This window comes from Orbicella franksi, chromosome 1 (assembly GCF_964199315.1).
Source record: "Orbicella franksi chromosome 1, jaOrbFran1.1, whole genome shotgun sequence".
NCBI lineage: Eukaryota > Metazoa > Cnidaria > Anthozoa > Scleractinia > Merulinidae > Orbicella > Orbicella franksi.
The window spans coordinates 27,891,959-27,919,514 of NC_138145.1; the positions used below are offsets into that span (position 1 = coordinate 27,891,959).

At 38.2% G+C, this 27,556-nt stretch overlaps 3 protein-coding genes across 6 annotated transcripts; all 3 read left to right on the forward strand.

Moving 5' to 3' along the window:
• The first annotated feature begins 24 nt into the window (after window positions 1-24).
• LOC145500952 (katanin p60 ATPase-containing subunit A-like 2) lies at window positions 25-15,785 on the forward strand. Of its 4 annotated transcripts, none has more exons than XM_081480538.1 (17): window positions 26-171; window positions 272-342; window positions 1,894-1,990; window positions 2,835-2,904; window positions 4,448-4,496; window positions 5,291-5,420; window positions 5,963-6,082; window positions 6,636-6,713; window positions 7,307-7,384; window positions 8,896-8,994; window positions 9,436-9,499; window positions 10,470-10,588; window positions 10,897-10,991; window positions 11,460-11,570; window positions 12,638-12,806; window positions 13,364-13,466; window positions 13,924-15,785. In XM_081480538.1, exons 1-17 carry the CDS (start codon window positions 115-117, stop codon window positions 14,073-14,075), a joined length of 1,662 nt encoding a protein of 553 aa, XP_081336664.1. In that variant the 5' UTR covers window positions 26-114; the 3' UTR covers window positions 14,076-15,785. The 4 variants fall into 4 exon arrangements, with proteins under 4 accessions (XP_081336649.1, XP_081336664.1, XP_081336656.1 ...); XM_081480530.1 differs by having other exon boundaries at window positions 29-171; window positions 13,921-15,785; XM_081480523.1 differs by lacking the exon at window positions 13,924-15,785 and having other exon boundaries at window positions 25-171; window positions 13,364-13,897.
• Window positions 15,786-16,190: 405 nt separating this feature from the next.
• Window positions 16,191-19,797, forward strand: LOC145491357 (collagen triple helix repeat-containing protein 1-like). The gene is made up of 3 exons (XM_081470571.1): window positions 16,191-16,289; window positions 16,507-16,794; window positions 18,403-19,797. The coding sequence occupies exons 1-3, from the start codon at window positions 16,191-16,193 to the stop codon at window positions 18,745-18,747; spliced, it is 732 nt and encodes a 243-aa protein (XP_081326697.1). The 3' UTR covers window positions 18,748-19,797.
• Window positions 19,798-19,868: 71 nt separating this feature from the next.
• LOC145501002 (collagen triple helix repeat-containing protein 1-like) lies at window positions 19,869-26,798 on the forward strand. The gene is made up of 3 exons (XM_081480573.1): window positions 19,869-21,086; window positions 21,527-21,769; window positions 26,309-26,798. Exons 1-3 carry the CDS (start codon window positions 20,991-20,993, stop codon window positions 26,654-26,656), a joined length of 687 nt encoding a protein of 228 aa, XP_081336699.1. The 5' UTR covers window positions 19,869-20,990; the 3' UTR covers window positions 26,657-26,798.
• The last annotated feature ends 758 nt before the right edge of the window (window positions 26,799-27,556 follow it).

Sequence of the window (27,556 nt, forward strand, 5' to 3'; positions counted from 1 at the left end):
TTCTGTACAGCGGGCTCTGATCTCCAGGAAAATGCAAGATGGCGTCCCTTGCAACGGAAGGAAACTAATTTGTTTTGAAGAAGTAACTCCCGTTGTGGAGTTCTACTGAGTTACATGACACAGGAACTTAGCTATATGCAGCTAAAGACTGCGAATGAAGCAAGACAAGCGGTAAACTTTTCCAAATGGTTTTGGTTTTAAGTATTACATGTAGACTAGAAGTCTGAGCAACTGTACGAATATTTTGAAATGTGTTTGGTTGTTCCACCAGGAAGAACAAAGATATGAACAACGTAAAAGAACTCTGTTGATACTTATCTTGCATCACTTACGTGAGGAAGGGTGAGTTGTCACTTTACAACTTTAGAACTCAACTTACTTGTACTTGTCGTGTCGACCGCTAACTTGCACGTGCATCAGTTCCCGGCGTAACCAATCAAAGGCGATCGATATAATCAATATAATCGATTTTAATTAATCGATTATTATCGATTGCCTCGATCGATCAATGGAAATCGATACTCACAGCTCAAATCCTCGCAACTGCTATCGAAAATGCCAAAATCGATACCCTATTGACCAAAACAGCTGAAAACCCTACCCACTGGGGCCGCACATACCAATATAGCCCATACAAGGGAGTACCCCGTGGATCTCTATAACATGTATGGATGTCATACTGACGGGGGAGTAGTCAAAGGTTGCTATGAATGTGGATTTACTGTGACAACAGGAGAATCATTTATCCTGCAAGGAAAAGGAAATTGGTAGCTGTAAAGAGGCATTGTTGGTGGAATAACAGCAGACAGTCAATGAAATGTGGCTTAATATGTTACATGTTGTATCTTGTAGTCAGCCAAAGGAAACTGGGCTCAAAGAATTCAAAATTTCCTTTGAATTCCTTTGCTTTCATTGTGATCAAAGCAAATCTCTTGTGCATTATGGTTTTTGCTGCTGCAAAATATGAAATAAAACTCAAAAAAATAGTAACAATTAATGAAAATCTATTAAAATCAATGGAAGTCGACAAAAATCAATACTCACAACTCTCTTGATCATAGATTTTCATTGATTTCTGATAATTATTGATTAAATAATTATTATTGATGATATGAATAAGAATCGATTATATCATGCCAGTTATGGGTTTTCATCTATTGGGCATGCCAGGATCAGTTTTTTTTCTGGGCGGCCAGAGGTTTTTTCACTTTCTTTTGTTCTTTCAGTGATCAATTCACAAACTTTCAAAACACTTTTACTACTCTCCTTGCATGTGTGCATGCTGTTGCAAAAATGTCAATTAGTCAAGATTGGCTGAGAAGACATATGTGTAAAAATTGATTGGTTGATTTGCATATTGTGATCTCATTTCGATTCCATCTTCCACCCTGTGAGGAGGACTGATTACTACAGAGATCTGTGTTTTGTTTCTGGTACTGCAGTTTGTCTCCCACATATGAGGTTTCTTGGTTTTAATCCCTTGCCCCTCTCTGGAAATTCCTAATTTATTTAGCTTCGAAATTTCTTTTATATTTCTAGCTCTATCCCACTTATAATTTCCAATGACCTTCGTTAGGATGGATATGAATATTTTCTGGAACTGAACAAACAAATTGTGATCAATTTAAAGGAGCTCAGTCACGGTTTGCACATATTGAAAAGTTTAGCCTTGATTTTTCAAATTCATCGTTTTTAATCCATGTTAATCTTCTCAATCCTTAGCCATCCTTGTTCCTTTATGGTTTATCATTATCTCTTTGGTGTTTTTCTATCTTATTAAACTGTTATTTTCAGGTTTCCTACCATTTAAAGGTAATTTTGTATGCGGCCAAAATAACTCACAATACCGTGACTGAACTCCTTTAAATAGATGATTTTCTTATCTTCATATAGGTATGTTGATTCAGCTCATGCACTTGAGAAAGAAGGAGGTACAAGTCTGACTAAGTTTGAGGTCTGCGACAACATTGATTTGCCAACTATTTTACAGGTAAACAATTTTACAATGTCCTTTTTAGTGCAGAGTGCACTATTCTTGGCGTGCAGTGTTATGCACCAAAAAAATAATTCAAGAACCATTTAGTGGATTAAGTTGAGAAATTGCGATGTTATAGCCAAGGAGATAAATAAAGAAGACACTTCTCCAAGTTTTATAAGTCTGTGCATTTTTCCAAACTTCGGATACTCGTCAAAATATTTTGCACAATGGAGCTACCATAGTGTAAACATCTGGAACTTGCTTTGGATATCTAGGTGACTGATTATCTGTACTGAACAAAATAATAAGCATTTATGTACAGTGTAAGCACTTTTCCTAATGCTGTGACTTTTGAAAAGGCTAAAAATCACGAGATAATTATATATTTTTTCAATGACGAACATGTTCGTAGCTTCAAAAATTGTCACAGACAGCCATAAAGTTCTCTGAAATTCAAAATGCACCGGTTTCCAGATGAAGCAAGCTGAAAAGTTGTAAACAGATAGTTATAAATTTAGCACCCCTTATTCCGGATGAGGATAAAAACTTTGGTGTCTCTTAAGTTTTGGATTTTAGAACATGGTGATGTCACGTGCAAGTGAAGAATTGAGATCACAGGTTTAGGAGGTTGCCATCTGCTAAACCATTAATGCACTAAAATAATAGCCTGCTAAGGTGTAAGCTTTACTGTTTATTTAATTAATTCATTAATTTCAATTAATTTATCCCTAGATAAGTACCTGTATGCACTACATAAAATGTACAGCACCTGCTTAAAAAGAAATAATGCATCTTAACTAACATCAAAAAGCTAAAGTTTTGTCACTAGTACATGTATTTGACATTGTCTTGACAGGAATTTGAGTCATATCATCTTGTCAAGTTTAATCGAGGACCCAAAATTATCAAAAAGAAGGTGACAAGTGGTGAGGAAATTTAGAATGACTTTGTTATCTTATTTATAAATCTGATTTTGTTTACATTTTACTACTATAGAATACTGATAGTAACACCTCCCACTCCCTGCCTCCCACTGCAAATAAAGTTGAGTTGCTCATGATCAGAAATACAACAAATTATGTAACTTTTTTTATGATTTTCAGTAAGTTAAATATTTTATTTTTGTTCAGTAACCTTTAGGATGCTAGTTTTACATAAATTTCATGTTATACTTGTGGGTATACATGTACAATGTAAGAGTTTTCTTATTTCAAGAAAGGTCAAGACATGTAATTTAACAAAAAAAATGGTTTGGACTTTTAAGGTACAGTGCTCCATACCAACAAAGAGGGTCGTTCAGGGGGGTCTCTGGCATGGTTCACAAATGCAAAAAATAGGGCATCACAGATCATGGATTTCAAAATTTCATTTTCCCAAATCACAAAAATAAGCAAGTAAATTACTCTTTTTAATAACCTGCTCTTATGCCAGAAAGAGTATTTGAAAAAGAGTGTTTGGAAAAAGCAAAATTGTGAGAGCTGATAAGTAAAGGCTCGATATTGCAAATTACATACTTAAATTACTCTCGATAGATGGCTCACTGCCATCTCTTTCCTTTTTGAGCCGACAAAAGGTAACCCCAATACAGGAGCCGAGGGCAAGTTTCTCGGCCTGACTTCCATTAATCTGGCAAATTCCAGGAACTAATAAAAACTGCAAGATGAATGCTCATTTGTAATAGGAAAGTGACCTTGTTCCTTTTCAGGGAAATTATGTGAACCCACAGACTTTGGGTCCACGTAAAATATAACACACTCAACCCTCATAATACTAGTCTCTGTTTGCTCTGCCATATTTTAGTGTTTTGGATCACTGTCCTTTGACCTCCTGTTACATGATAGGAGTAGACATCTGATGCATGATAGGCATGCAAAGCATTAATTTACTAGGTCTTACAACATTTACAAAGATTAAACAAAGTGTACGTCATTCAATTAAAGCCCTCTATTACTTGGTACATTTAGTTCCCGATGCTTTATGAGATGTTACAATAACAATTATTACACAGAGGTCGCAATTGATGTTTTCAGTCGTAATAAATCTTCTGGAGGACTCACGTCTCAAAATCATGTGGAATAGAGTGGTGAAATCACAAATGTTGGTTACAGTGCATTTACTGAAACCGGGGCCACCCAGACAATGAAAACCAATCAGATGGCACAACTGAAACAATAGATTCCAACATTTTCAAATCCTGATTGGTTTTCATTGTCTGGGTGGCCCCGGTTTCAGTAAATGCACAGTAATAATTCAAGGTCCTCACAGGTCACACAAAAACTTCAAGTCACAGATCACAAAGAATAATTTCTTCAATTTATGTTTCATGGAAAATAAAATCAGCTAATCACGCATCACAAGAACACCCCTGTACAACCCTCAATGAATGCAATGCAGGGAAAAATAATTCTTAAGATTATTTCCAACTAGTGTAGTAGATTATATTGTTGATTCATTCCTTTTATATTTCAGCTGATTCTAGCAAGGCACTCCCTCCAAAGCCAAAAACTTTGTCGGGAAGGTACATTTAAAATCTTTAAGTTACAGGCTTCATTGAAGTTCTTACAATATCTTGACTATTTAAATCTTCTCATTAAGTTTAAACAAAAGAAGTCACAACCTAAACTGTGCCTGTGTTTGGATATATAATTATCTGATCATAATTTTGATTTTTATGATTTACATGCATATGTACTTCTCTGTTTTCCCCTTTTTTTTAGTTTTGGTTTCAATTGAGAATATATATCAAAGGCTCAAGACATATCAAAAATATTCGTCTGAACATCATATTTTCAACTCTCTTGTCTGTGTTTGGAAATGTGGTAAAACACAGTCTCTTGTGCAAATGTAACATCATAATTATATTTGAACTGTGGACAAAGATATGAAGGCAAAATCATTGATGTCTTGGAACATTTTTTTCTCCACAGTTCAAATATACAGTATGTGTCTTCATATCTTTCTCTGCAGTTCAAATATATGATCTATCATATTTATGTATATTCATTTGCATTCTTCACCATCTAGTTGGGTATAATTATTACAAACTCACAATCTGAACAGCTCCCAGTTGGCTTGATAGCTTAATTTTGTGGAGCACTCTCAGACAGCACTGGTTAATTGCAGAGGTCATGGGTTTGAATCCCATTCAAGCGTGAATTTTTTTTCAGGCTTTAATTCACAGAACTGCAATGATCATTGATGTCTTCGCACACTCTCTTGTGTTTGATATATTACTTGAAATTACCCATCAATACACAGCATTTGGAAGATATATTATGCTTGCCTAATGAAATAAGTCTCTCTATTTGTCAGCTCTCGTAGCAGCTCAGTGTCTCTTCCAAGTATTAATGGACAATTAGGATCAGATAACTCACAGTCACCAAGCTCATCAAAGAGACCAAACAGTGATGGAAAGAGGAAAACTACAAATTCCAAGCAAAAGGTATGGCAAGTGAACATCTTAACATGACCTCCTTGTTTGGAAGAAACTAAAATGGGACAGGCCAACCAGTCATTGTGTGCAAAGCTCCCAGCTAGCTGGGATGCAGTCAAGGAATTACTCAGGACAAAAAGAGAAGACATATGTCAATGAAGTTATGCCTCACAATTTTTAAACCCTCAAAGTCATACTAAATTAATAGTACTTTAACTTACTAAATTAAAACCCCCTATAAATACAATCATGTATCTCAGCTATATAACACCCTAAATACTTAAAAAAAAGTGGTCCCATACCCTTTCTAAAACCATGCCATTCAATATCCTGCGTCAAACAGAGTCAAAAGATTTAAATGTAGTTACTGTATATGTATATTAAAATGCCAAGTTGAACTGAACAGTCATTTTCCTTGACTAAGAATATATTTTGAGCACACATGTATAGTGTAACATTGACATTTAATCTTGAAAACAAAATTTTCCTTAATTATTGATAGCAAATATAAAATTTAATAGAATAATAATTTGAATTTCCTTTTTCTTCAGAAAAACAACTCACCTCCCAGCAGTAGCAGTCCAACGGTCACATCATCAGAACTGAACCTGGCTGGCACATCCATAACAAACACAACAAGGAATCCAACAAACCAAAACACTCATGGGAAGGTGTGAGCTCTGCAAATACCAGCTGTGTTAAGTTCATCTATTAATCTAAGCCATTAAATCAATAGTTAATGCTGTCAAGATGATCTCAGGATACTATTAATTTATTTAATAGTTACCCAATTTTTTTTTTTTTTGTTTTGAGATTTATTAGCTTCTTAGCTACTCTGTGAATTCAAGATAACATAGAGTCGTGTATGTATGGAGGAACCCTGGTGAAAATCTTTCAGGGATCCTCAAGCAACTTCATGAGCATCTACAACTGACTGTATAGGATTGGATCCTTAAAAGATTTTGGAAGATCCTCAAAGATCTTGTAAGGCTTTTCACCAGGGAAATCTTGATCAGTCTTTATGGATGAAGGATACATATACTGTAAATATATTATGTAGAAGTCCACGTAAAATTGAATAGTCTTGCATGATTAGTCTTGTGAAGATTAGAAAAAAAATACCTTTGGCTCTCACTATTAGGGGAAACAACCGTATGCACAGAACGAATTGTGTAGCTTGAAAGGACCTGAATAGCTGTTGCATCTTATTCATTCTCTTTTCAGAGTGTCATAATTGATATGAAAGCTATGCTAAACAATGCTATCAAAGGGGACTACATAGCTGCAGAAACAGACCCCTCAGTAAGTCTCTATGAGAAGGAAATGTGTGCTTCCAGAAAATATCCATGCTCACCCTGTGGAGGGTTATTAGAAATTTCAATGGGAAGGGGGGTCTCAAAGCCAAATTTTTTTACAGAAAAGTACAAACCAAAACTGGAATTTCCAGAGGGGTGGGAGGTTCAAACCAAAAAACCCTCTGTGGTAGGAGTGTGGATCTTTTCGGGAACAATACATGTGCAATTTATTTTGAGTATTTAGTATTCTTTATGGTAATACTCCAAATGAACGCAAGGAATAAGACTGAAATCAATGATGTTTCAATCTGGACAAAGATTTGCACTGACAGGGTTAAAATGCATGTACATACAGTGTGGATAGTTCCAACCTTGAAAATGATGTTCGGAGTGAACGTTGTTCTTGTTGCTGATATTTAAATACCTAATCATACCTTTTTGGTACGTTTCGGTGGCATATTAGGCTAGTTTGGTTTGTATTTTGGCGAGACTTAGTTGAGCCAAAATACCCATGATGTGGATAAAAGTCAATAAATGAAAACTGGTATGAAAAAAGTAAAATTGGGAAACTGAATATCCTGTGTGATATTTATGATACAGGACAGACTTTTAAAGCCTTTAGGAGGATTTGCTGGACTTACTGGAGAATGGAGAGACTTGGCAGCTGTCATTAGCAGGGTATGTTATAAAGATGGAAATTTGCAACTTAATTAGTATGATGAGGTTCTTTTAAAGTCAGGCAATGTTTCCTAAACCTGTTAAATTCTGTATTCTCTTCACTTGTTCATTTGAGAATACTGCATTGATTATGATTTTGATGAGAAATTAGAATTTAATCCTTCTTAAGAAATTATCTTTTTATGTTTGCATATTATTTTTTGTGGGGCATTAAGTTGTCCATTATGTGCTTTAAAACCCAACCAACTGAGGAAAAGTCTAAATTAAAATATCAACTACTTGCCCATTAGGCAGGTGATGGATGTTCACTAGTATTACAGGCAAGATTGCTTTGATTGTTGTATACTGGATTTTGAACCAGTTCTATTCACTTGCAAGTCTGGTTGGGTTTTTTTTTTTCATTTATTTTGCAAATGATTTTCATCAGCATTTATTTTGAGCCTTGCATACCTTTTATTTTTTTAATTTTTTGACAAATTAGTTAATAACAATAATTAGTATCACCCAACTAGTGGACTAATGCAAATCCTGCATTTTGATTGGCTACGCTACTAGGGGACTATTAGTAATAGTCATCGAGTAGCGAAATTGGCGCCATCGAGCGTGACGCTTTCTTTCGTTTTATTCCCAAATAAATATTTCTTCAACTTGCATTTGCTAATTTCATTATTGCCTTTTCTGCCCGACTAGTTGGGTGATACTAAAACAATTAGACCATTTACCCTCAAGGGCCATGGGTCAATAGCCCATTCAGCTTCGCCTCATGGGCTATTGACCCTTGCGGGCTACGGGTCTAATCGTTAATTATAATATATAAACACATTTTCACTCATTTCTTTGTTGTTTCGATTTCTGTTCCCATCATACACTACTATTAAATATTTGTCAGAAATCACTGTGAATCGCCTTCTGAAGGGAATAGGTTGGTGATCCAAAGAAAAAATGAGGCAGTTAGTTGTAATTATTTCCCTGCTCATCCTATTCAATTATTCCATATTCGGGGGAAATTTACTGTGAATCGCTGATCAACTTGAGCAGAGTGACGCGATCCTAACTGCAGAAAATGTGTGATTCTCCCCAGAGCCTGCTACTTAAAGGTCCTTCCAATTTCGCTGAATGGCGAGGTTGGTTCAGTGACCTAGTGGTAAGGCATCTGACCTGTAACCAGGAAACCCGGGTTCGATTCCTGGCTGAACACATTTTCACTCATTTCTTTGTTGTTTCGATTTCTGTTCCCATCATGCACTACTATTAAATATTTGTCAGAAATCACTGTGAATCGCCTTCCGAAGGGAATAGGTTGGTGATCCAAAGAAAAAATGAGGCAGTTAGTTGTAATTATTTCCCTGCTCATCCTATTCAATTATTATATTATATTATATATATATATATATATATATATATATATATATATATATATATATATATATATTTTTTTTTTTTTTTTTTTTTTTTTTTTTTCATTATGTGGCTATGTACACAAGTAATCTTATGGTAAATAAATTTTGTAGGATATCTACCTTCATAACCCTGATGTAAGGTGGGATGACATTATTGGCCTGGACGCTGCTAAGAGACTTGTCAAGGAAGCTGTTGTTTACCCAATTAAGGTTGCCATTTAAAACCTTTTATAAGTGCTAAGCTAAGTGTCAAACAAGAATGACAGTTGACAGTATATTGTTTATACTTTCACTCTTGTTTGGCCAGAAACTTTCATGTGGCCTAATGGCGATTCTTCTCCTTGTTTGAAGTGGGGCTAACACAGACATCGATCATCCTTTGTCGGTTGACTGGCAATTACCAGTAAACTTGTTGTGCACATTTTGGTCATCTGTCGGCTGACAGATGGCCCACAGACAATCAACAGGCAGCCAACAGTCAACCGACAATATGTTTTGGGGAGATGCTGTCTGCAATAACCAATCCTTGTGAACTCAAGTTCATTCTAGTCATGATCCTATGACCAAATTGTACTTATTTAGAAGGGTGTGTCCTCTTTCAGCTCTTTCAGACTCGTAAGACTAAAAAAGGTGTTGTTGTCATTATTTCAGTACCCTCAACTTTTCACTGGTATTTTGTCACCGTGGAAAGGGCTTCTGTTATACGGACCTCCAGGTTGGATATTTTTAATCTCTATCATTAAACTTTAGACTGACGTAGTTTCACTTGGAATTGCAAATACAAGTAGAAAATGTTTTGTTTAGGATACTGCTTAACAATTATTTGCATCAGTTCTGTTGTTAGTGTTTTCTCAATGTCAAGCAGTTGTCTATCCGTGATTGTTTGCCCACTTACAGTTCTACTGTTGATTGGGACATTGATTACTTATGTAGGCTAAAAGATATTTCTATCCAGTTGTACATACCATACAGTTCCGCTAAAAAGTAAGTTATATATACCACCGTCTCGAGAGACGCGTCTCGTTTTACTCGAGTTATTTCTCGTTTCTCGCGAGTGCACTGTAACTACCAAAGTTTTACATTGTAGTGACACACTATGCCAGTGTTCGAATACAATGATGTAAGAGTTAGGTATTACAAACTTGCGTTTGCGAATAGTATCGAAGGTTGATTTACACGTGGTGAGAATTAAACGTTTGATAGTGTTCATTTAGAGTGGCCAAAATTCCGTAATTCTTGAGAGAGACTTGTTGAACATCAGCTTTTTTTGGTTTAGTACTACTGTATATGCAAATAAAGTATCAAAGTTTGCGATCGGTAGCCCTGTGGAGAAGTCGTGGATCGCCGGCAAGTATATCATTTTCTAGACAAAAACATCATAGCCGATTTATAGAATTGATGTTCTTTTCCCAATGATGGGTCAAGCTACATGCTTCAACCATCCACTTCCCTCCAACCATAAAACTTCCCGTTCTTCCTCTCCCTAAAAACCAAGAATACGTTAGAGAAATCGTTTATAATTAGATCAGAATCAGCTGCATATTGTTAGTTGGCAGAAGAAGACTTTCCAAGAAGGCCCAATTTTACTTTTTGGAGGTTTGCACGTGTATTATACTCCATTATATATTTAAAATGATTATCGTGTACAGCAGCAGTTCACTGAATATATACATTTACCTTCCAAGGAACGGGGAAGACACTTTTAGCCAAAGCAGTTGCCACAGAATGCAAGACAACCTTCTTCAATATCTCAGCGTCATCTATAGTCAGCAAGTGGAGGGGGGACTCGGAGAAACTCGTTAGGGTAATGATTTATATGTTATTTGTTGTTGTTGTTGTTGTTGTTGTTCTTCTTCTTCTTCTTCTTCTTCTTCTTCTTCTTCTTCTTCGTCTTCTTCTTCTTCTTCTTCTTCAGTCACTACACAATTGGTTGATGATTACAATGGTGAAGTAAAACTGCGTATTAGTGCACTTTCTGACATAAAGCACCCGGCGCAAACGCTTGAAGTAGCCGGTGACTTGCTTCGGGCACCGGCTAATTTTGAAAACCCTGAACTTGTACATGTAGGTGTACTCCACTGAGTCGTTACAATAGATCTGTTCTTTTTGCAGGTTTTATTTGAACTTGCCCGTTTTCATGCGCCATCTACAATCTTCCTTGATGAACTGGAATCTTTAATGAGTCAACGAGGAACGGGGGGAGGAGGGTAAGTGAAAACCCTTTACAAGTCCAAGACAAACAGGGGAAGGGCAGGTAATTGAATCCCTTGTACGTTAAAGAGGAATATTATGGGGAGGAGGGTAAGTAGGTATTAGGAGGCGAATCACGATGGGTGGGGAGGCGGTATAGTTTGCTATTATAAATCACTTTAAGGAAAGATGAACAGTGCGCGCCCTAGCAAATTGTCAGGAGTTAAGTGGTCCAGTAATTTTGACTGGTCAACTGCCCGATTATGCCAGATTTTTGAACAGTGAAACCCCGCTTCTAATCTCCGAGATAAACGCCTGGAAAATCGGCTGAACGAAACATTTTTGACCAACTTTGTCATGTGAACATGTCTGTTTCAAACATCACTCAAATCACCAACTGCTGCTTAAAGGTGTATAATAAAGTATGGAGATCGCTGGGTCAATTCACGAGTTGGCTTACAGAGCCTTTGATTCTTTCTTTAAAGGAGTGAGCATGAAGGAAGCAAGCGAATGAAGACAGAACTTCTGGTTCAGATGGATGGTCTTGCGCGATCAGATGATTTAGTCTTTCTACTGGCTGCATCCAACCTACCATGGTAAATTTTAAAAAGTGTAGATTGATTGTCGGTGACTTTCAAACTAGCTGTTAGTACAGGATCGAGTGGAGTCCTTTGGGTAGGTCTGTAATCATACAAGTGATTAACAAAAAATCGGAATATCGCGACTCCAGTGAAGGACAATTTGTCAATAACGAGTATGATTACAGACAAATTGGACGATGGGATCGAAGTCTTAATGCTAATTGATCAAAGCTAAAACAAAACGTGAGACATCGGTTAGATGTTTTGGTAATTACAATTAGCGACTTGGCTGAAACAAAAATTGCTCAAGTATGACGATATTGTATCTTGTGAGCCTGTGAACAACCAATTAGATTCGAGAATTTAGTAATTAACAGTTTCAATTACAGCCTACATGTATACTCGGTGTAGTTCCTCATTTTTGTCAGGGTTTATGAGGGACTACTCTTAGTTTGATTATCGACGAAAAGAAAAAAAACTCTCTCATACGCACATAGAAGAAAATAAATACCGACGTGCCGTAGAGAAGTGAGCTTAGAGCGAGCCGCCTCGGACTTTCAAAGAAGTACAAGTGTAGTTTCTCATGTAGAGGGGTGGTGAATACGGGTAAGCAAACCGGTAGATCCGTGCTATATTGTTGCCTAATCCTTCAATCCGTTTTAATAATAATAATAATAATAATAATAATAATAATAATAATAATAATAGTAATAGTAATTCTAATAGTAATAGTAATAGTAATAATAATAATAATAATAATAGTAATAATAATAATAATAATAATAATAATAATAAGGACTTTATTTCGGCATTTCCACAAAAGAGAAAATGGCTCTACATCCGAAGGTAAAACTAACTACCTCACTAATACCATAAGAAACAAAACTACTATATTACACTACACTATATTCTTGATCATGCCATGCTGCGTTGATTGGAAAAGCGAATTCTTGTCGACCTTCCTAGCTGGGAGGCCAAGTCCGGAACCAAATTGTTTGAAGAATTTGTGTGATGTAGTCCGTGTACATCGATACGTGCATCTCTCTGACCATTGTGTCTACAACATTTTATTGATTTTGCAGGGAACTTGATCACGCCATGCTGCGTCGATTGGAAAAGCGAATTCTTGTCGACCTTCCTAGCTTGGAAGCCAGGGAAGCCATGTTGAAACAGTATCTGCCTCCTGTTATTCACTCCGTGGAGGGAAGTGTTGAGATCAAATCACAGATCGACTATGAAGAACTAGCAAAGGTACATGCTCGTCCGTTTTGAAAACACTGAAAGGTTCTAGTTCACAATACACTGTAGAAAGTCTCTCTTGGATTTGTTAGCATTGAATTTGTCAAACGCTTTGTCGTTTTCTTGTTTAAAAAAAACATATTCCGTATATCGTTTTCGTGTGTAAATTTTTTCAGTATCTAAGTAAGAGCTGCCAGACGTTGCAACTCCTGCTGAAAATTACTTGGAAACAATTTGGTTCGACATCTTAGTGTTCTTGAAAGTTGATGTTTCCATGGCAACCGTAGTTTTTCGTAATGTGACCTTGTCATCCCATATTGGTCAGTTACATCAAAGGAAAGATTTTTGGACTTACATTATACCCTAAAAGTTTCATTTTAAATATGTTACGAAGGTGAAGGGGGCGGAATCCGGATTTTAACATCCTCCAGAGTTCTCCTGAGAGATCGCGCTTTATTTTTGAATAACAAAATTTGAAAACTGCGAAACATTTCCAACCGACTGCTAATATTTGAGCAGGTCTTTAGTGCCGTTTCTTATTTCATACTTTACCGTGGTCTTTTCTTCAGAGTACAGAGGGTTATTCTGGTTCAGACATTCGACTGCTTTGTAAAGAGGCCGCCATGAGAAAAGTGAGGAAGATATTCGATCTGTTGGAGAGTCATCAAACAGGTGGGAATCCTAATGTTTCATGTTTAAATAAAAATCAGTTACGATATTTAGAGAGGAAGGAAGCCACATCAGCCCTAGCTGGTTTTCATGAAGGTCCTCTATCCTGGTCGAACTGGAATTTGGAAATGTTGGTTTTTGTGGAGGGAGGAAAACCGGAAAACCCGGAGAAAAACCCTCGGAAAAAAGGGAGAACCAACAGCAGACTCGACCCACATATGGCACCGGGCCAGAATCGAACCTGACCCACATTGGTGAGAGGCGAATGCTCTCACCACTGCGCCATCCGTGCTCCCACATACTCTTCGAAAGCGCCGCTTGCGCGCGTTTGTCACTTGCGAATAGCACCAATTAATTATGGTGTACCGCTAAATAATATAAGCTTTGCGAGCGGTCCATCGCATATTTCTTTGCTTTCTTTGACGACCAGTAGCAATATTTGTCTTTGCTTATCCAGAAGGTGAAGATGGGCGCTCGACACCGCTGCCCAGACTTGAAATTGAGCCCGTGAACACTGAGGACGTCGAGGCAGCGTTGAAACACACAAAGCCATCAGCCAGACAGCTGAAGGACAAATACAAAGACTGGCAGAAGGAGTACGAGTCTGTGTGAGCCATGTCTCTGCTTGAGAAGCAGCGTATTGATCGCTTTCTCGGTCGATTATTCACTGATGTCGCGTGACGTGTTGTCAGATTGAATGGAAACGTGACAGCGGTCTTTTCTCTGAATGTTTGAGGGATATTCTCATCAAATAGCAACTGTTCCCCGAGTGTCAACGTCGCATCCGACCGAGAAGGCGGAGGCATTCGACTTCGACTTACAGCCGTGAGCAAGTCACATAGGAGAGACAAAGAGGAGACGCGCTGAGTTGCAAGTAAAATAAAAGCTAAGATAAAACTTATAGTATGACGTGATAAGTATAACAAGACAGTTATTCACTGAAGCACCAATAGCGATGTTTCGGGTTACGTCATCTGTATTTTATTAAGATGTGCAAACCTGAGATCCACTCGCTGTTCAGACAAAAAAAAAATTCACAAACAGAATTCAATGTTCAAAGATTGTACAAATGTAAGTTAAAATAATTAAATAGTAGAGATCTGTAGATCTTCTACGGTTGCAACAGAATATAGCTTTTAGGTGAGGTAACGCCATATTCTGGCAGCCTAAGTGACGTGCGCACAAAAGGGAGGCCTGGGGAGAGATCATTTGTTGACAATTTCCAAATTTCCTTTTTGCCCCTGTCTATTATGGAGGGTGCTGACTTTTGCTGAAGATAGCAGGCTCAGGGATACAAATAACGTAATTTCTTTAGGTCTTACTGAGGTTTGATTCTTTCCTTGTGATGTTCTTTAGTTATAAATTTCAATATCATCACAATGCAAATCACCATATTTTTTTTGTATGTTTTATTTCTCCACTTGACGATATGAATACAGTATTTATTAAAAAATAAGTGCAGAGAAAGGAAAGTGGAAAGGGCAAAATATAGCAAACTAATTATATGCCCTGGCAAGTCACAGTATCCAAGCTAGGTGGATACCAAAAGGTTGACAACAAACTAAAATACTCAATGAGTACTGAGTAAATACTCAATGGTCATTTTGGCATATGGCAAGCGAGATTAGAAAAATTATGTAAATATTCACAAAGGAGCTACAATGATAGCGAAGTGCTGAGGGTTGATATTTATTTGGTGCAACGTTTTCCGCCTCAGAATGATATGCGTGAGAGCTATTACTGTGAGAAGTACATAGCCAGAAGCATATAGTTAAATGCTTCTGTTGCTGTTTATTTTGGTTGTTTATAGTTTTTATTACCGTTTTTGTTCAGCATAAGATATTTTGTATTTTTTTTTTACATCATAAATAGTTGTTCTTTCTTAACCGTCTCCCTTTAATGGATTTAAAGCCGGTATTAGAATTGTGCCGTTGTCAATCCGGTCGTATTAATGTTCTATGGCAACCAAGCCGAATGCCGTTTGTATATCTGATTTCCTTTCTTCCATAGTAGATATGTCAATACCACGTTGAATTCTTACTAGGACCTTTGAATCGTGTAATGAAATCAGCAACGGTTGAATTCCCGAGGATAATATTATTTGATTTTTTTCTCAGTCTTTCGACTTCGTGTTTCTTGTGCGCAAAGTTATCCTATTTCATGACATTGAATTAAGTCAAAGTGTAATCTGTACCAGCTCACCCAAACCAAATTAAATATTTCACTGTGATTAAAATATCAGTCACACATGTATAATAACCACAGGGCAAACATAATTTTCATTACTTCAGGCACTTTGATTTCAATTATAGCAACAAAACAAATTTGCAACAAAACAAAATTGTTTTGTTAAGTTACGTCTGTATTATAAAGTTAATAAAATGTTCGAAAAGTTAGTAAAAAGTTTAAATCAGGTTTGGATAGTATACTAGCAATGTGTTTTTCGATTTGTTAAGCCGAAGCGTTTATTTCTTCGATTCCAGGGCAGATTCCGGACCAAGTCACCGAAATATTAAAAACTAAAGACTTCGGTATTGAATAACGAAAAGGTTGTGGAGACGTGACAGATTGACAAGGTGTCGCCATTGTTTTCACTAGCAAGAAAAATCTTGCAGAATGTTAATTTAAAACCTTTGTACTGTGCGCCTAAAGTCAGAGTTACCACGACAGTTGTATTTCAGTGTTGGGTTTCTTATTCTCACTCTCGATCTGTTAATTTTCCCGGAGATGAAAGCAGCCATTTCTGTTCTTTTCGTTCTATTTTGTCTGTTGCTGCCCTCTGAAGGTGCTGCAAATGGTGACAAGAATGTTTCCACTTCTACCAAGGTAAGATTTTAGAGAAATAGAGATCATTGCTAACTAACGTGAGGCATTAATATTGGATAGTTTGTTGGGTTTTAAGTCAACTGGTCTCCGTACACTCCGCAGAGTTCTCGTACGTAAAAAAGGTCCGAAGTTACATGATACAACTTTTTTCCTTCAGTTAACGTACAATACGTTGCGTACAATCAAAATCATCAATTTAGTCTTGCCTTCATTGTAGTTTAGTGAAAAACAGCCATGTTTTTACACTTTACTGACTTCTTTGATTGCACGGAACACTAACACGTGTTTACAAGGATCCCCTGGCCTTCCCGGTCGCGATGGACTTAACGCGTTACCAGGTCGCGACGGCCGAGATGGAGGGAAAGGGGACATGGGCATGAATGGACCTCCGGGGTCACGTGGTCAGAAAGGAGATGCAGGAGAAAATGGCACAGATGCTGACCACAGAAACTGGAAACAGTGCGCGTGGAAGAGTTCTGACAGCCGCGACATTGGGCTTATCAAGGTATACATTGATGTAAGAAGCAAAACTTAACTTGTATATGCCATTCTCGATTTGGCCATGAACTTTCTTTCTTTAGAAGCATTTTGAACGGTAACATTTTAAAACGGAATGCACGGAAGATTTATCGAGCAATAAATGCAATATTTTGAATAAGACAGTCAGACTGGAAAATTTTGATGCTGCCACATTTGCGCTCAATTTGGAATACGACGTTTAGAGCAATTTTCATTTGAATGTCGGGAGTAATTCGCCTTTGCTGTGGTTTTGACTTTCTACCCTACGCAGTTGACTTAAACTGAAGAGCTAGCGCTACTTTTTCCATCCAATCAGAAGTAACACCAAATGTAATTGTGACTCGCTGGCACAGTTCCCGCCCTTCGCGTCTTCTGCGTGTAGTTTGGTCACGGGATTGTCTGTGTGATTTGTGATTGGTCAGGGTGATGACTTTGGTTTTGGTTTTACGATCAGGGGCCTGTTTTTCGAAAGACCCGGTAAATTATCGGGCCCGGTAAGTCCCCGTAAACTTTGCGGGTGTTTCTCGAAGTTCCCGTTATTTCGATCCCGTTAAATTTCCCTGTAACTTGCCCGGTAATTTACGGGAGGTCGTGACCTCCCGTAAAGTTACCGGGAAGTCACAAATGCTGCAAAACCAAACAAAATGGCGGCCGGAGGCGGACTTTTTTGTTTCACGATCTTATCAAAGACGCCCCTTTCTAGCCGATATGGCTGACTGCGAAGTCATTGAACGATTTCGGCCCTCACGAGCAAGAATGGAGTGGCTCGTTGAGGAGCTTAAGGAGGAATTGGAGAGAAACACGGCGAGTAGCTGCACGCTGGCTCCGGAAACCTAAGTAAATATAATTATTGTTTTTTAATTTTTACAGTTTGAAGGCGTTTGCATGCAAGCGCTATATAACTGTGAAGTTCTATTTGATTGTTTTTCAAAACCAACAAACGGCGGGAAAAAAAATAAACACTGTCATGTAAACGCCGATCACTAGCCGCGCGTTTTCGAAATGGCTTCTTTGTATGAACATAAAAATTGGTTCCTGTCACGCAAACCTCATCTTACTGCAAGCAAAACCTGTTAAACTTCGCAGTGTTCTTCAAAAAGCATCACAGTCGCAACGACAACAGAATCGATCAGAATCGATCAGAATCGAGTGTGCACGTATAGTGTTTCTCCTTCTCTCGCGAACGAGCGTGAAGTGCGCGCTAGAGATTGGTAACAACCCGCTATTTTATCGGGCCCGGTAAGTACCGGGAAAATTTTACGGGTGCTTCGAGAAACGCTGTTTCGGGCCCGGTAAAGTTTCCCGTTAACCGGACCGGTAAGTTATCGGGCCCGGTATTTACGGGAGCTTTCGAGAAACAGGCCCCTGGTCCGATAGAGCGGTTTTCAATTGAGTGCCGTTAAACCAAAACCAACCAATTACTTACCAATTAGACCACTCAGCCAATCTCAAACCGTGGTTAAACCAAAACCAAAGTAATTGCAAGCCTGATCACTTTCGACACTCAAATTAAAACCGCTCTATTGAAAACCGTTCTAAGAATCTTTAACTTTGGAACAACTCATAAAGTCGAGTTAAAATAATTACTTCGTAGGATTGCGTTTTCAACAAGAAGAAAGATGACACCGCTCTCCGTGTCGTTTATCAAGGCAACTTTCATCTGAACTGCGACAGCTGTTGTAAGCGATGGTTCATCACCTTCAATGGCGCCGAGTGCAGCGGCCCTCTGCCCATTGACTCAGCTTGGTATATGTCAAGCCACAGCTATTACACCCACAGGCACGGAGCAATGGAGGGCTACTGTGACAACATTCACAAGGGCACTATCCGTGTGGGTGTCAACATTGGAAACTGTCCTGGTTATGGAAACTCTAATGGTTCAACAGGCTGGATGTCAATGTCCCGCTTGATCATTGAAGAAGTCCCACAGTCCCAATAATCAGCTGCTTATTTGTAAGAGCAAAGCGGTCGGCATCAGAATAGTAGGGGCTCATTTCAGGCGCTATATATTGCATACAGCAAGTTTGGCTTTCGCTACCCATTAAACTGGTGAAGGGTTAATTTTATTTTCAGTATCTCGTAAACAGAAACTACTGCAACGGAAGTTGATCTGAATTTCGTAAATAAAACCGAATTCATTGCTTTCGTTTGACTGCTGATGGCTTATATTGGGACGATAGTATATCGGTGTGCTACAATCAACTATAAACGTTCTGGAATCCCCAGAAAAGGGCAATAACTAGACCTTGACGTTAGGTCGTGAGATTCAGAATCTTCATTATCGAGAACGCCTGTCCCGAACAGCAAGTGACTGAAGTGGAAACATTTACTTCGCTCCCCCCCCCCCCCCCCTCCCCCTTTTTTTAAATATCTAGTTCCAGACGCTAGGAAGTGCAATCCGAAATCCTTCTCATCCAGAAAAATTGATTCCCACCACCGCCCCGCTGGACGTTATTAAATAGCCATTGCTTTGATTATTTCCTCCAGAAGTCCCCTTATTTGGAGAAAATTACGGAAGTTTGTTTTCGTGCTTGGACACTCAACCTGACCAAATTCTAAACTCGAAATTGGTTCCCGCAGGAAAAAGTGGCGTGAGTTTGTGATTTCCCCATAGAGCCATGGGGATAAGATCATAAGAAACTCTCATCATGTTCACAAACTAAGCCGTTAGTGGTCTAGACACTTTCTATCAAGAGAGAAACTCTTGTCAGTCGCATGAGAAGATACAAAAGGCTCACCGAACTCAACTCGGTGATAACGCAGTCAGAGTGACGATTGCGCTACTTTTGAATCCATCGTCTCAAAAGTTACATGTTATTCTAATGATTGATGGTGAAGAATTACGACACAAGCTCAGTGGCTACCGACGTTTGATTTCTTTTCTTTTTTCAGTTTTATTCATCCTCACTTTTGCGCGGCACATGCTCTTAACTAGTTGGAGACGTGCTAAAGCTGTACCACGTGTCAGACTCGTATGTTATAACCTCAACTTGATATGTCTACAACAGGTGTGAAAATTAGTATTTGCAGTGTCATTAACAGAAGGTTAATGCTTATTTGTTCTCAAATCATTCGGTTGTTGCGTGATCTGTTTTTCGTCGCGATCGAATCAGTTTACAGATCGTTTTATAAATAGGGTAAGCTCTTGCAGGCTTCAAAGATGAAAAACTAGAATCATAACACGAAGATGACTTTGTTTATTTGTGCAAAAAATGTTTTTTGCATCTCAAGACAATTGTCGATGTCATCTTAGATTGTAAAAATATCTGAACAGAGGCTCGAAGGGCTAAAGAAAAAGGAGGGGGGGGGGGTGGTGGAAGCTACCTAGTCTACATACAGGTTCTTAATAAACTTAACAAAAGCATACTAACTCTGAGAAAAGTTATTTCTTATGCTAGTTTTCCTCTGGAAGTGCTAGCTTTCCACAGCCAAAGTAAACTCTTCATTCAAAAGAAAATTACTTGTTTGGGGAACTAGCCAGCTGAAATAACCACTTTCAGTGGAATCAAGGAGATCATTAATCATGTGATAAACAAACTTGGTGAAGATACGAGCTAGAATGTTATTTCTGGCGCTTGGTGAGAAACAACATACGATTACGATCTAGCACAAAGATACCTAGTACTCCAAATGTGATGCCATATGTTTATTTGATTTCCCACGACGAAAATTCTAATAATTCTATTCCTAGCGTACGTTTTATATGAAGAGACTCTAAGTGCACGGATGTCATGTATTCAATGGCAGCTGGTGCCCACAAAGCTAATTGGTGTTTGTTCCATTGTCGCGGACCATTAGAAGTTGGCTCTCACAAATTAACTCTCCTGCTGGAATTTTATAGAGTTCACAAAGTTCTCGTTCAGTTACTCTTAGTCGGTATACTTGCAGTGAATAGTGACATTTCCAAATTATGTTGCAACAGAACCGCATTAGGTAGAGCTGATTTTCAAAGGGCAACTGCCATCTTGTTATACATCCTTCAGACAATTCTGTCAAAATTGACTTTCTCTCGATGTTTAATTTTCAAGTCGATAGCGCAGCTGTTAACACAATTTTAAAAAGGAGCAAACAGACTCGTTGCCTGCCATTTTCAGTTCTGTCTCGGGTTTCAATCGTCGCAGACTTTCATTTAGCTTGCGACACTGAAGAACATTTGTGGACTGGGAAATTGAAGAGAGAAGCATGTTCGGAAAATTCAGCGCCACATATTTTATGCTGTGGTTTTTAGTTGCTCCCTTTTTAAAGCAAAGTGAAGCAAATAACGTTTCCTTTTCCAAGGTAAGTCTTCGTGTACATATAGAGAGCTAAGACTTCCATTTGGTTTCTTCATCTCACTGTTGGATTCAATAACTATAAGAACTCGATCAGCAAAAGATTCTTCAATGATACGTTCGCGTTCAATTCAAAAGGATATTTATGAAATAAAAGCTCCTGGCGGAGAGAATTCAAAGTTTTTTGCGTCTTGCACTGTCTTTTCGTGAATTGCATCTCCAGGGAGTTGATTGCGGCTAAATTTTTCGCTAAACGCCGAAAATTCACTTAATGCTGTTTTTGTCTTCACTAAACGAAAAAGACGGGCACAAGTGAGCCAAAACCGCCAGAGCTCATAGCTACCTCAATTCGTATGATTTTTTAGGCATCTATGATTCATGTCTTATATTTTAGCAAATTCTCATCGTGTTTTTACCGTTTACTGACTTCTTTCTGAAATCGCACAGAATCCTAACACGTGTCTACGAGGGCCACCGGGTCTCCCTGGTCGTAATGGCATCAATGGACATAACGGGTTACCAGGCCGCGACGGTCGGGATGGAGCAAAAGGCGAAAAGGGCGTGGCCGGCCCTCAAGGACCACGTGGTGAAAAAGGAGATGCGGGAGAAAATGGCACAGACGCTGACCACAGAAACTGGAAGCAGTGTGCATGGAAGGGTCATGATGACCGTGACATTGGTCTTCTCAAGGTGCGATATGCATTAATTTCAAGGCAAAAGGCGAAAGAGGATTTTTTTATCACTCTCATGAGTGATGGTTTTTGATTAATTTCACTAATGTAGCTCCTGTTATTGTAAATAGTTGTAAGCTAGGATCGTCTTAAAATAACGAAAGCTTTTAAAACACAGTCTTAAATGAGCCTTCTCCGACCATTTTTTTTCTTTTTTTTTTTTTTTTTATCATTTTGGGAAAAGTAATGTTTACCTTACTGCGTGGAAAGTTTAATTAAAAAATCTTTGCGTGGAAAAAATTTGGGTGCGAATGTCCTTAAATTATAACAATGATTCTAATAGAGACGCCTGGCTCAGTGGCCCAGTTGCCTTATGGTTAGTTGCAGCTTAAGCCCGTTGAACTTGAATCGTTCCAGGTTGTTTCTGTTTGATTTAAGGGAAACGAAGGCACCTAAATCTCAGAGGACCTCTTTCGACCCAGAAGTATAAATTGGTTCTGGAACATTGTTACATTGAATCGATATGACAAATGCTCAGATACGCAAACGGAGAGAGGTTAGCGGGAACAGCCTGCAATGGATCTTTATCTCATCTGTTAGAAGCCTCTTCTACGTAATTTGCGAGTGTATGCTTTATCGCTGGTTTTCAGTGTCACGCAACTCAAAATAGATAAAAGATAGATAAAGTCAATAGATAAAGTCAATAGATAAAGTCAATAGATAAAGTCCAGAATCTGGGAAATGAAAGAAGGTAAATACGCATAGACTCTCGCCAAAATTCTGGTCACAGCAATTTTTCTTATGCGAGATATGCGGAGAAATGTTTTACCCAAATTTATAGAGATTTGTATGGAGACGCCATGCTGGTGCCCATCGGTATGGGCACCAACATGGCGGCCGGAAGCCAACAGAAACATCTGTGACTGTGTTTTGCTACAAAAGCGTGAATTTATCCCTCGAGGAGCTCTAAAACATTAAAATAATACTTTTGCTAAGACATGAACTGTTTAGATAGCCAAGTTCCAGGAAATAAGTCAGTTTTTGCTCATGGATGTTATGTAACATCCATGAGCTTAGCAGGCATTCGGATGGCGCTCACTCACTCACTCACTCCATTCTAATTAATTCATTCATTAAACCTGGATTAAACAATTTTCACCTACCTCCCCTGCTAAGTATTGTTTTTGTCCAAGAGTTCAGTCGTCTTCAGGAAGGTTCTTTGACGAGGGGGGACTAGAAAGGCGTACATCTTTGCCCGATAAATCGAGAGCCTGGGTACGAGTTTGTCGAACACCTCGAAGATTGAAGTCGGCCAATTTGGTTTCATGTGATTTTCTTTCGTAAATATGTTTGTTTTTGCCTATCGGCTTTTGCTCACATCTAGATGAAAGCTGTTAGAGGTATTTATGACTGTGGTCATGTATCGCTCACAAGAACACGGTCGGCGAGGTCAAAGAATTGATACAAGACACCCGGGAAGACAAAGCCAGAAAGTAAGATCGTGATTAGCTTTTTTCTTGGCAAGAGAATTTAATGGTTTAATTTCCACTCGCTTTCTCTCGTTGTGTAGTCTAAGGCAAGCTTAAATTCTTGTTGGGTTTTGGTTTCATTGTTTCTTTATTGTTTTATTTTGTACGCACACACTGAAATTCTGCTCGTGTTAGTATCGCAAGCTCGAAATTTGTAAGCTTGTTTTTAAATACTTAGGAGAAAAAAAAAATTCGAATTGCCTTATCTTTTAGTTTTTTTGTCGTTCACGCTACATTTCTTTTGTATTCCATGCAGTTCGACCAGAGTGAAAATTTCTTCACGGATGATATGCAAGGCAACCTACATGTACGATTGAGTAAATATACACTGCAATATTTTAGTGATGGATGAACAAATTAAGTCCAAGAGACTGTGTAGATCTATTTTTTTGCGAGAAAGATATGCTGTCCAATTGTGTCTAAAAACCGGACGCATGGTGGCTGGTGATGTAGAGTTTTTTTGCTCCTAGAAATGAGAGATTTAAACAAATTGACATCAAAACTTGAATTATGGAGAAGAGAATGCTTGATACTTGTCAACATAAGTATGTTCTGTAATCGTTGCAAAAATCTATTAGCAGAGACATATCTGCAATCCTTTTGAATATTACTGCATTGCTAGTGAGACTAGCACAAACAATTGCAAAGATATATAGGAATAAAATACCGTGATTTTTGTTTCCAAGAAAGAAAATTATTGTTATTTTATTTGCATGCACTACAGTGTGTAGTACCCTTATTATTGTATTGCACCAAGCTAGGGGGCTTCTTCCTACAGTTGACTAAAGGTGCACTTTTTTTCAGGCTGGAGGTATTATAAGACTTAACAGGACAGGGATTTCAAACATTAATTGATTATTTATCCCAGAAATAAGATCTAGTGGGCCACATTAGGTTTGTGAAAGGGATTTCAGGCTAGAAGCTACATGTATATGAAAGGAAAGCCTTTCCTGTCAAAAACACTGTAAAATGGATAAGTCTTTGACCTTGGGCCAGAGCCTCCTTGTATAAAACTTTGCTACTTCCCTTCCTCCTCTCCATGGACATAGTTCTATAGAAACAAAACCTTATCAATTGTAAATAAAAACATTCCCTTCACTTCAGGTTCATGATTGAAACAAAACTGTCTGAAATCATTCTTATAATATTGAAGGAAATACTCATTTTTTCAATAGATTTCCTGTTTACCCACAAGCTACAATCAAATTGTTTATGCTTGACTTTGCTTAAAATAAACAAGATTTTGCCAGTATCCATGTCTCACATAAGTGAAATTGGGCAAAATACTCTTGGCAGTCTTGGCATTCTCAAGTTGATGTTCAAAATAAATTTCAAAATCATGTATTGTAATTTTTGCCTAATAGTAATCATTGTTATACAGCTGTTTCATAATGTTAACTGAACAAAGACCATAACCAATTTACCTTGACCCAAAATGCACTGCTGACTCATATACATAATTATATTGTCAATTTTGGACTGACTGGTAAATATGGTGAACTCTCATTTAGTGATTTCATATTGAAACAGACTGTTGTTATTCTTTGACACTGCATCATGTACAAGTTAGTATGATACTACGATTATCAGTTGAGTAAGGCGCGACGAAAGTTTGGTCACCAGGTCTTAACGAGAAAATCGTGTTGTTGTCACGAGCAACTGGCTCCGTTTCCAGTGGCAACTTGTCGGTCTTTGACGTCATTAGCAGCAGAGCGCGCAAAATTGTAGGTGACGCGACAGGAGACGCACGGCTGTTGATATTGTTACCAGTGGAAACGAGGTAAGTTGCTCGTGACAACACGGTAATCTTAAGTCCGAAACTTCGTCACCAAACTTCCGTCGTGCCGTACTCAACTGATAATCGTAGTAACAATGTTCCAGTTCCAATCAAAATTAATTATTATCCATTTTAAAATTTTTAAGCTGTCTGTGTTAACACCCTGTTATTTGATTTTTGTATTTCTTTTCTGTTTCGAGCAGTCTGGGTTCAAGCCCTGGCTGGGAACATTTTATTGTGTTCTTGAGCAAGACACTTAACTCTCACAGTGCCTCTTTCCACTCAGGTGTATAAATAAGTACTGGCAAATTTAATATTGCAGGGTAACCCTGCGATGGACTAGCATCCCATCCGGGGATAGTAGAAATACTCGTAGTCGCTTCATGCTACAGAAACCAGGATAAGTGCTGACCTAAAGGGCCACTTGGCTCATATGCAGACTTTAATTTCACTTCGGAGGTGTTGTTTGCCTCTTTTTAGAACGAATGCTCGTGCAAAACATTTTAAATAAAAATGACTTGATTTTCAAGAGAATGAACGTACAGGTGACATGCATTTTCATACGAATAGTTTTGCACAAAGACTTGTTTTGCCACAGAGGCAAAAGTCAACTATCCATTTATGAGCTGGCTCAGGGAGCCTTTGATTTAACCATCATGACAGTTCTCTAGGCCGTCGTGTAAATGCTGCGTCACGAAAAGCTTAGAAATTCAAGCGTAGTGTATCACAAAACCAAGAACCCATTCGGAGCGAAAATTTGTATGAATATTAGTTTTCAGCTGCTCTTATACATCATTAAAGTAAAATCTCAGGAAGATCAATAGTTTTTTAGTTTGAATTTTAGTGACGTCATGTGAAAATCAGCTATTAGAACGGTTTTCCTTTGAGGGTCAAAAATTAATTGGTTTCGTATAGTTACGCTATGACTCGAATGACTTTGAAAAAATTGCGCAACTTTTTTGTCCAATCAGAAGTAAAACCGAAACCAATCGTGACCAACTCGCACACGTTTTCCCGCTCTTCGCGTCAGCTGCATGAATTTACTGTAGAACGAGGTTTGATTGGTTCACTGGACTTTGTGTCGTTTGTGATTGGCTAGGGTTGTTACTTTTGTTTTGGTTTTGCTAAACTCATTTGAAAACCGCTCTACTTTCAAATCAATTTACTGACAGGGATTTAAAAAAGCGTTGCTTATTACAGATAGCTCAAAGGAAAGTTAATTTTATTTTTATCGTTGTTGCTATCGTTGCAGGATTGCCAGTTTACTAAAAAGAAGGACGATACCGCTCTCCGTGTTGTTTTCCAAGGCAACATTTACTTGGGAGGCTGTGGCGGCTGCTGTAAGCGATGGTTCATCACCTTTAATGGCGCCGAGTGCAGCGGTCCTCTGCCCATCGACGTGGCCATATGGATCAGAAATAAAGACGAAGATAACCACAGACCTGGAGCAATAGAAGGCTACTGTGACAACATTCACAAGGGAAAAATCCGTGTTGGGATCAACATTGGAAACTGTCCTAGTTATGGAAACTCTAATGGTTATACAGGCTGGAATTCAGTGTCCCGCTTGATCATTGAAGAAGTCCCACGGTCCCAGTAATCAGGCACTTAACAAGAATAACGCTAGCAGTAATGTGTTAGGAACTGATATTGTATGCTACTAATGTCTTCTTGATGCTTGGGTTTTGTTAACACAACATGTACTCGATCATAAACCAGTGAAGGGTTTCTGATGTTCAGGAAAGTTACTGTAATTGATTTGGTTCAATAAAACTATTGTGTATTGCAGCCGATGTCTGATCATGATTTCCCGTGTTCCGTCATCACTCACGTATATAAAAGGTATAACTTGATTACCTGATATATTTGATCCTGAGCGGGCAGCAAGGAGATTATTATTATTATTTTTTTTTATTTATTTATTTATTTATTTATTTATTTATTTATTTATTTATTTATTTATTTATTTATTTATTTTTTTCACTCTCTGTCTTCAGTTATCATTCTGACAATTACAAAATATGTAAAGCCTTATTTAGTTCAAATCAACTTCGATCCCCGGCTCTCTCTCCTTTGCCTCCTTTGTCGGCGAGGAGAGTGGCTGGTCACCTGACCCCAGACTCTAGGTGGTAAAAAAATCTGTTGGGTGGGGTAGGGGGGGTGGACGGCGGCAGAGTGTTCTGATTGTTGCTTTGACAAATCTAGTGCGTTTCAAATCCATGGACAAAATGCAAAATGGTAAATAAAACATTTTATATAGCGAACAATGTGTTTGAGGTCGGGCAACATGAAACACAAACAGCGAAACAGTTTTAATTTTTAGTGAAGTCGACCGGCTAGAATTGAAGCTAGAGTGATCTGCTTTAATACGTTAGATGAATAGATATTTCTTTTGTGAAGCTTAGAAATAGGACTGGAGAATAGGACCACTAGTCCTTTTGTGGTTTATAGCGATCGAATTTCTTTCACCTCATTTGAGATCAATAAAAGTTATTCGTTG

What these genes read in the sequence shown, in the direction of transcription:
- LOC145500952 (XM_081480523.1), top strand. Translation starts at nt 115, where the DNA reads ATGACACAGGAACTTAGCTATATGCAGCTAAAGACTGCGAATGAAGCA. An exon ending in CTACAAATTCCAAGCAAAAG is followed by an intron (nt 5,421 to 5,962) that starts GTATGGCAAGTG and finishes CTTTTTCTTCAG; the next exon opens with AAAAACAACTCACCTCCCAG. An exon ending in TCTGTTATACGGACCTCCAG is followed by an intron (nt 9,500 to 10,469) that starts GTTGGATATTTT and finishes TTACCTTCCAAG; the next exon opens with GAACGGGGAAGACACTTTTA.
- LOC145491357 (XM_081470571.1), top strand. Translation starts at nt 16,191, where the DNA reads ATGAAAGCAGCCATTTCTGTTCTTTTCGTTCTATTTTGTCTGTTGCTG. An exon ending in ATGTTTCCACTTCTACCAAG is followed by an intron (nt 16,290 to 16,506) that starts GTAAGATTTTAG and finishes CCTTCATTGTAG; the next exon opens with TTTAGTGAAAAACAGCCATG. An exon ending in GCGACATTGGGCTTATCAAG is followed by an intron (nt 16,795 to 18,402) that starts GTATACATTGAT and finishes ATTACTTCGTAG; the next exon opens with GATTGCGTTTTCAACAAGAA.
- LOC145501002 (XM_081480573.1), top strand. Translation starts at nt 20,991, where the DNA reads ATGTTCGGAAAATTCAGCGCCACATATTTTATGCTGTGGTTTTTAGTT. An exon ending in ATAACGTTTCCTTTTCCAAG is followed by an intron (nt 21,087 to 21,526) that starts GTAAGTCTTCGT and finishes GAAATCGCACAG; the next exon opens with AATCCTAACACGTGTCTACG. An exon ending in GTGACATTGGTCTTCTCAAG is followed by an intron (nt 21,770 to 26,308) that starts GTGCGATATGCA and finishes CTATCGTTGCAG; the next exon opens with GATTGCCAGTTTACTAAAAA.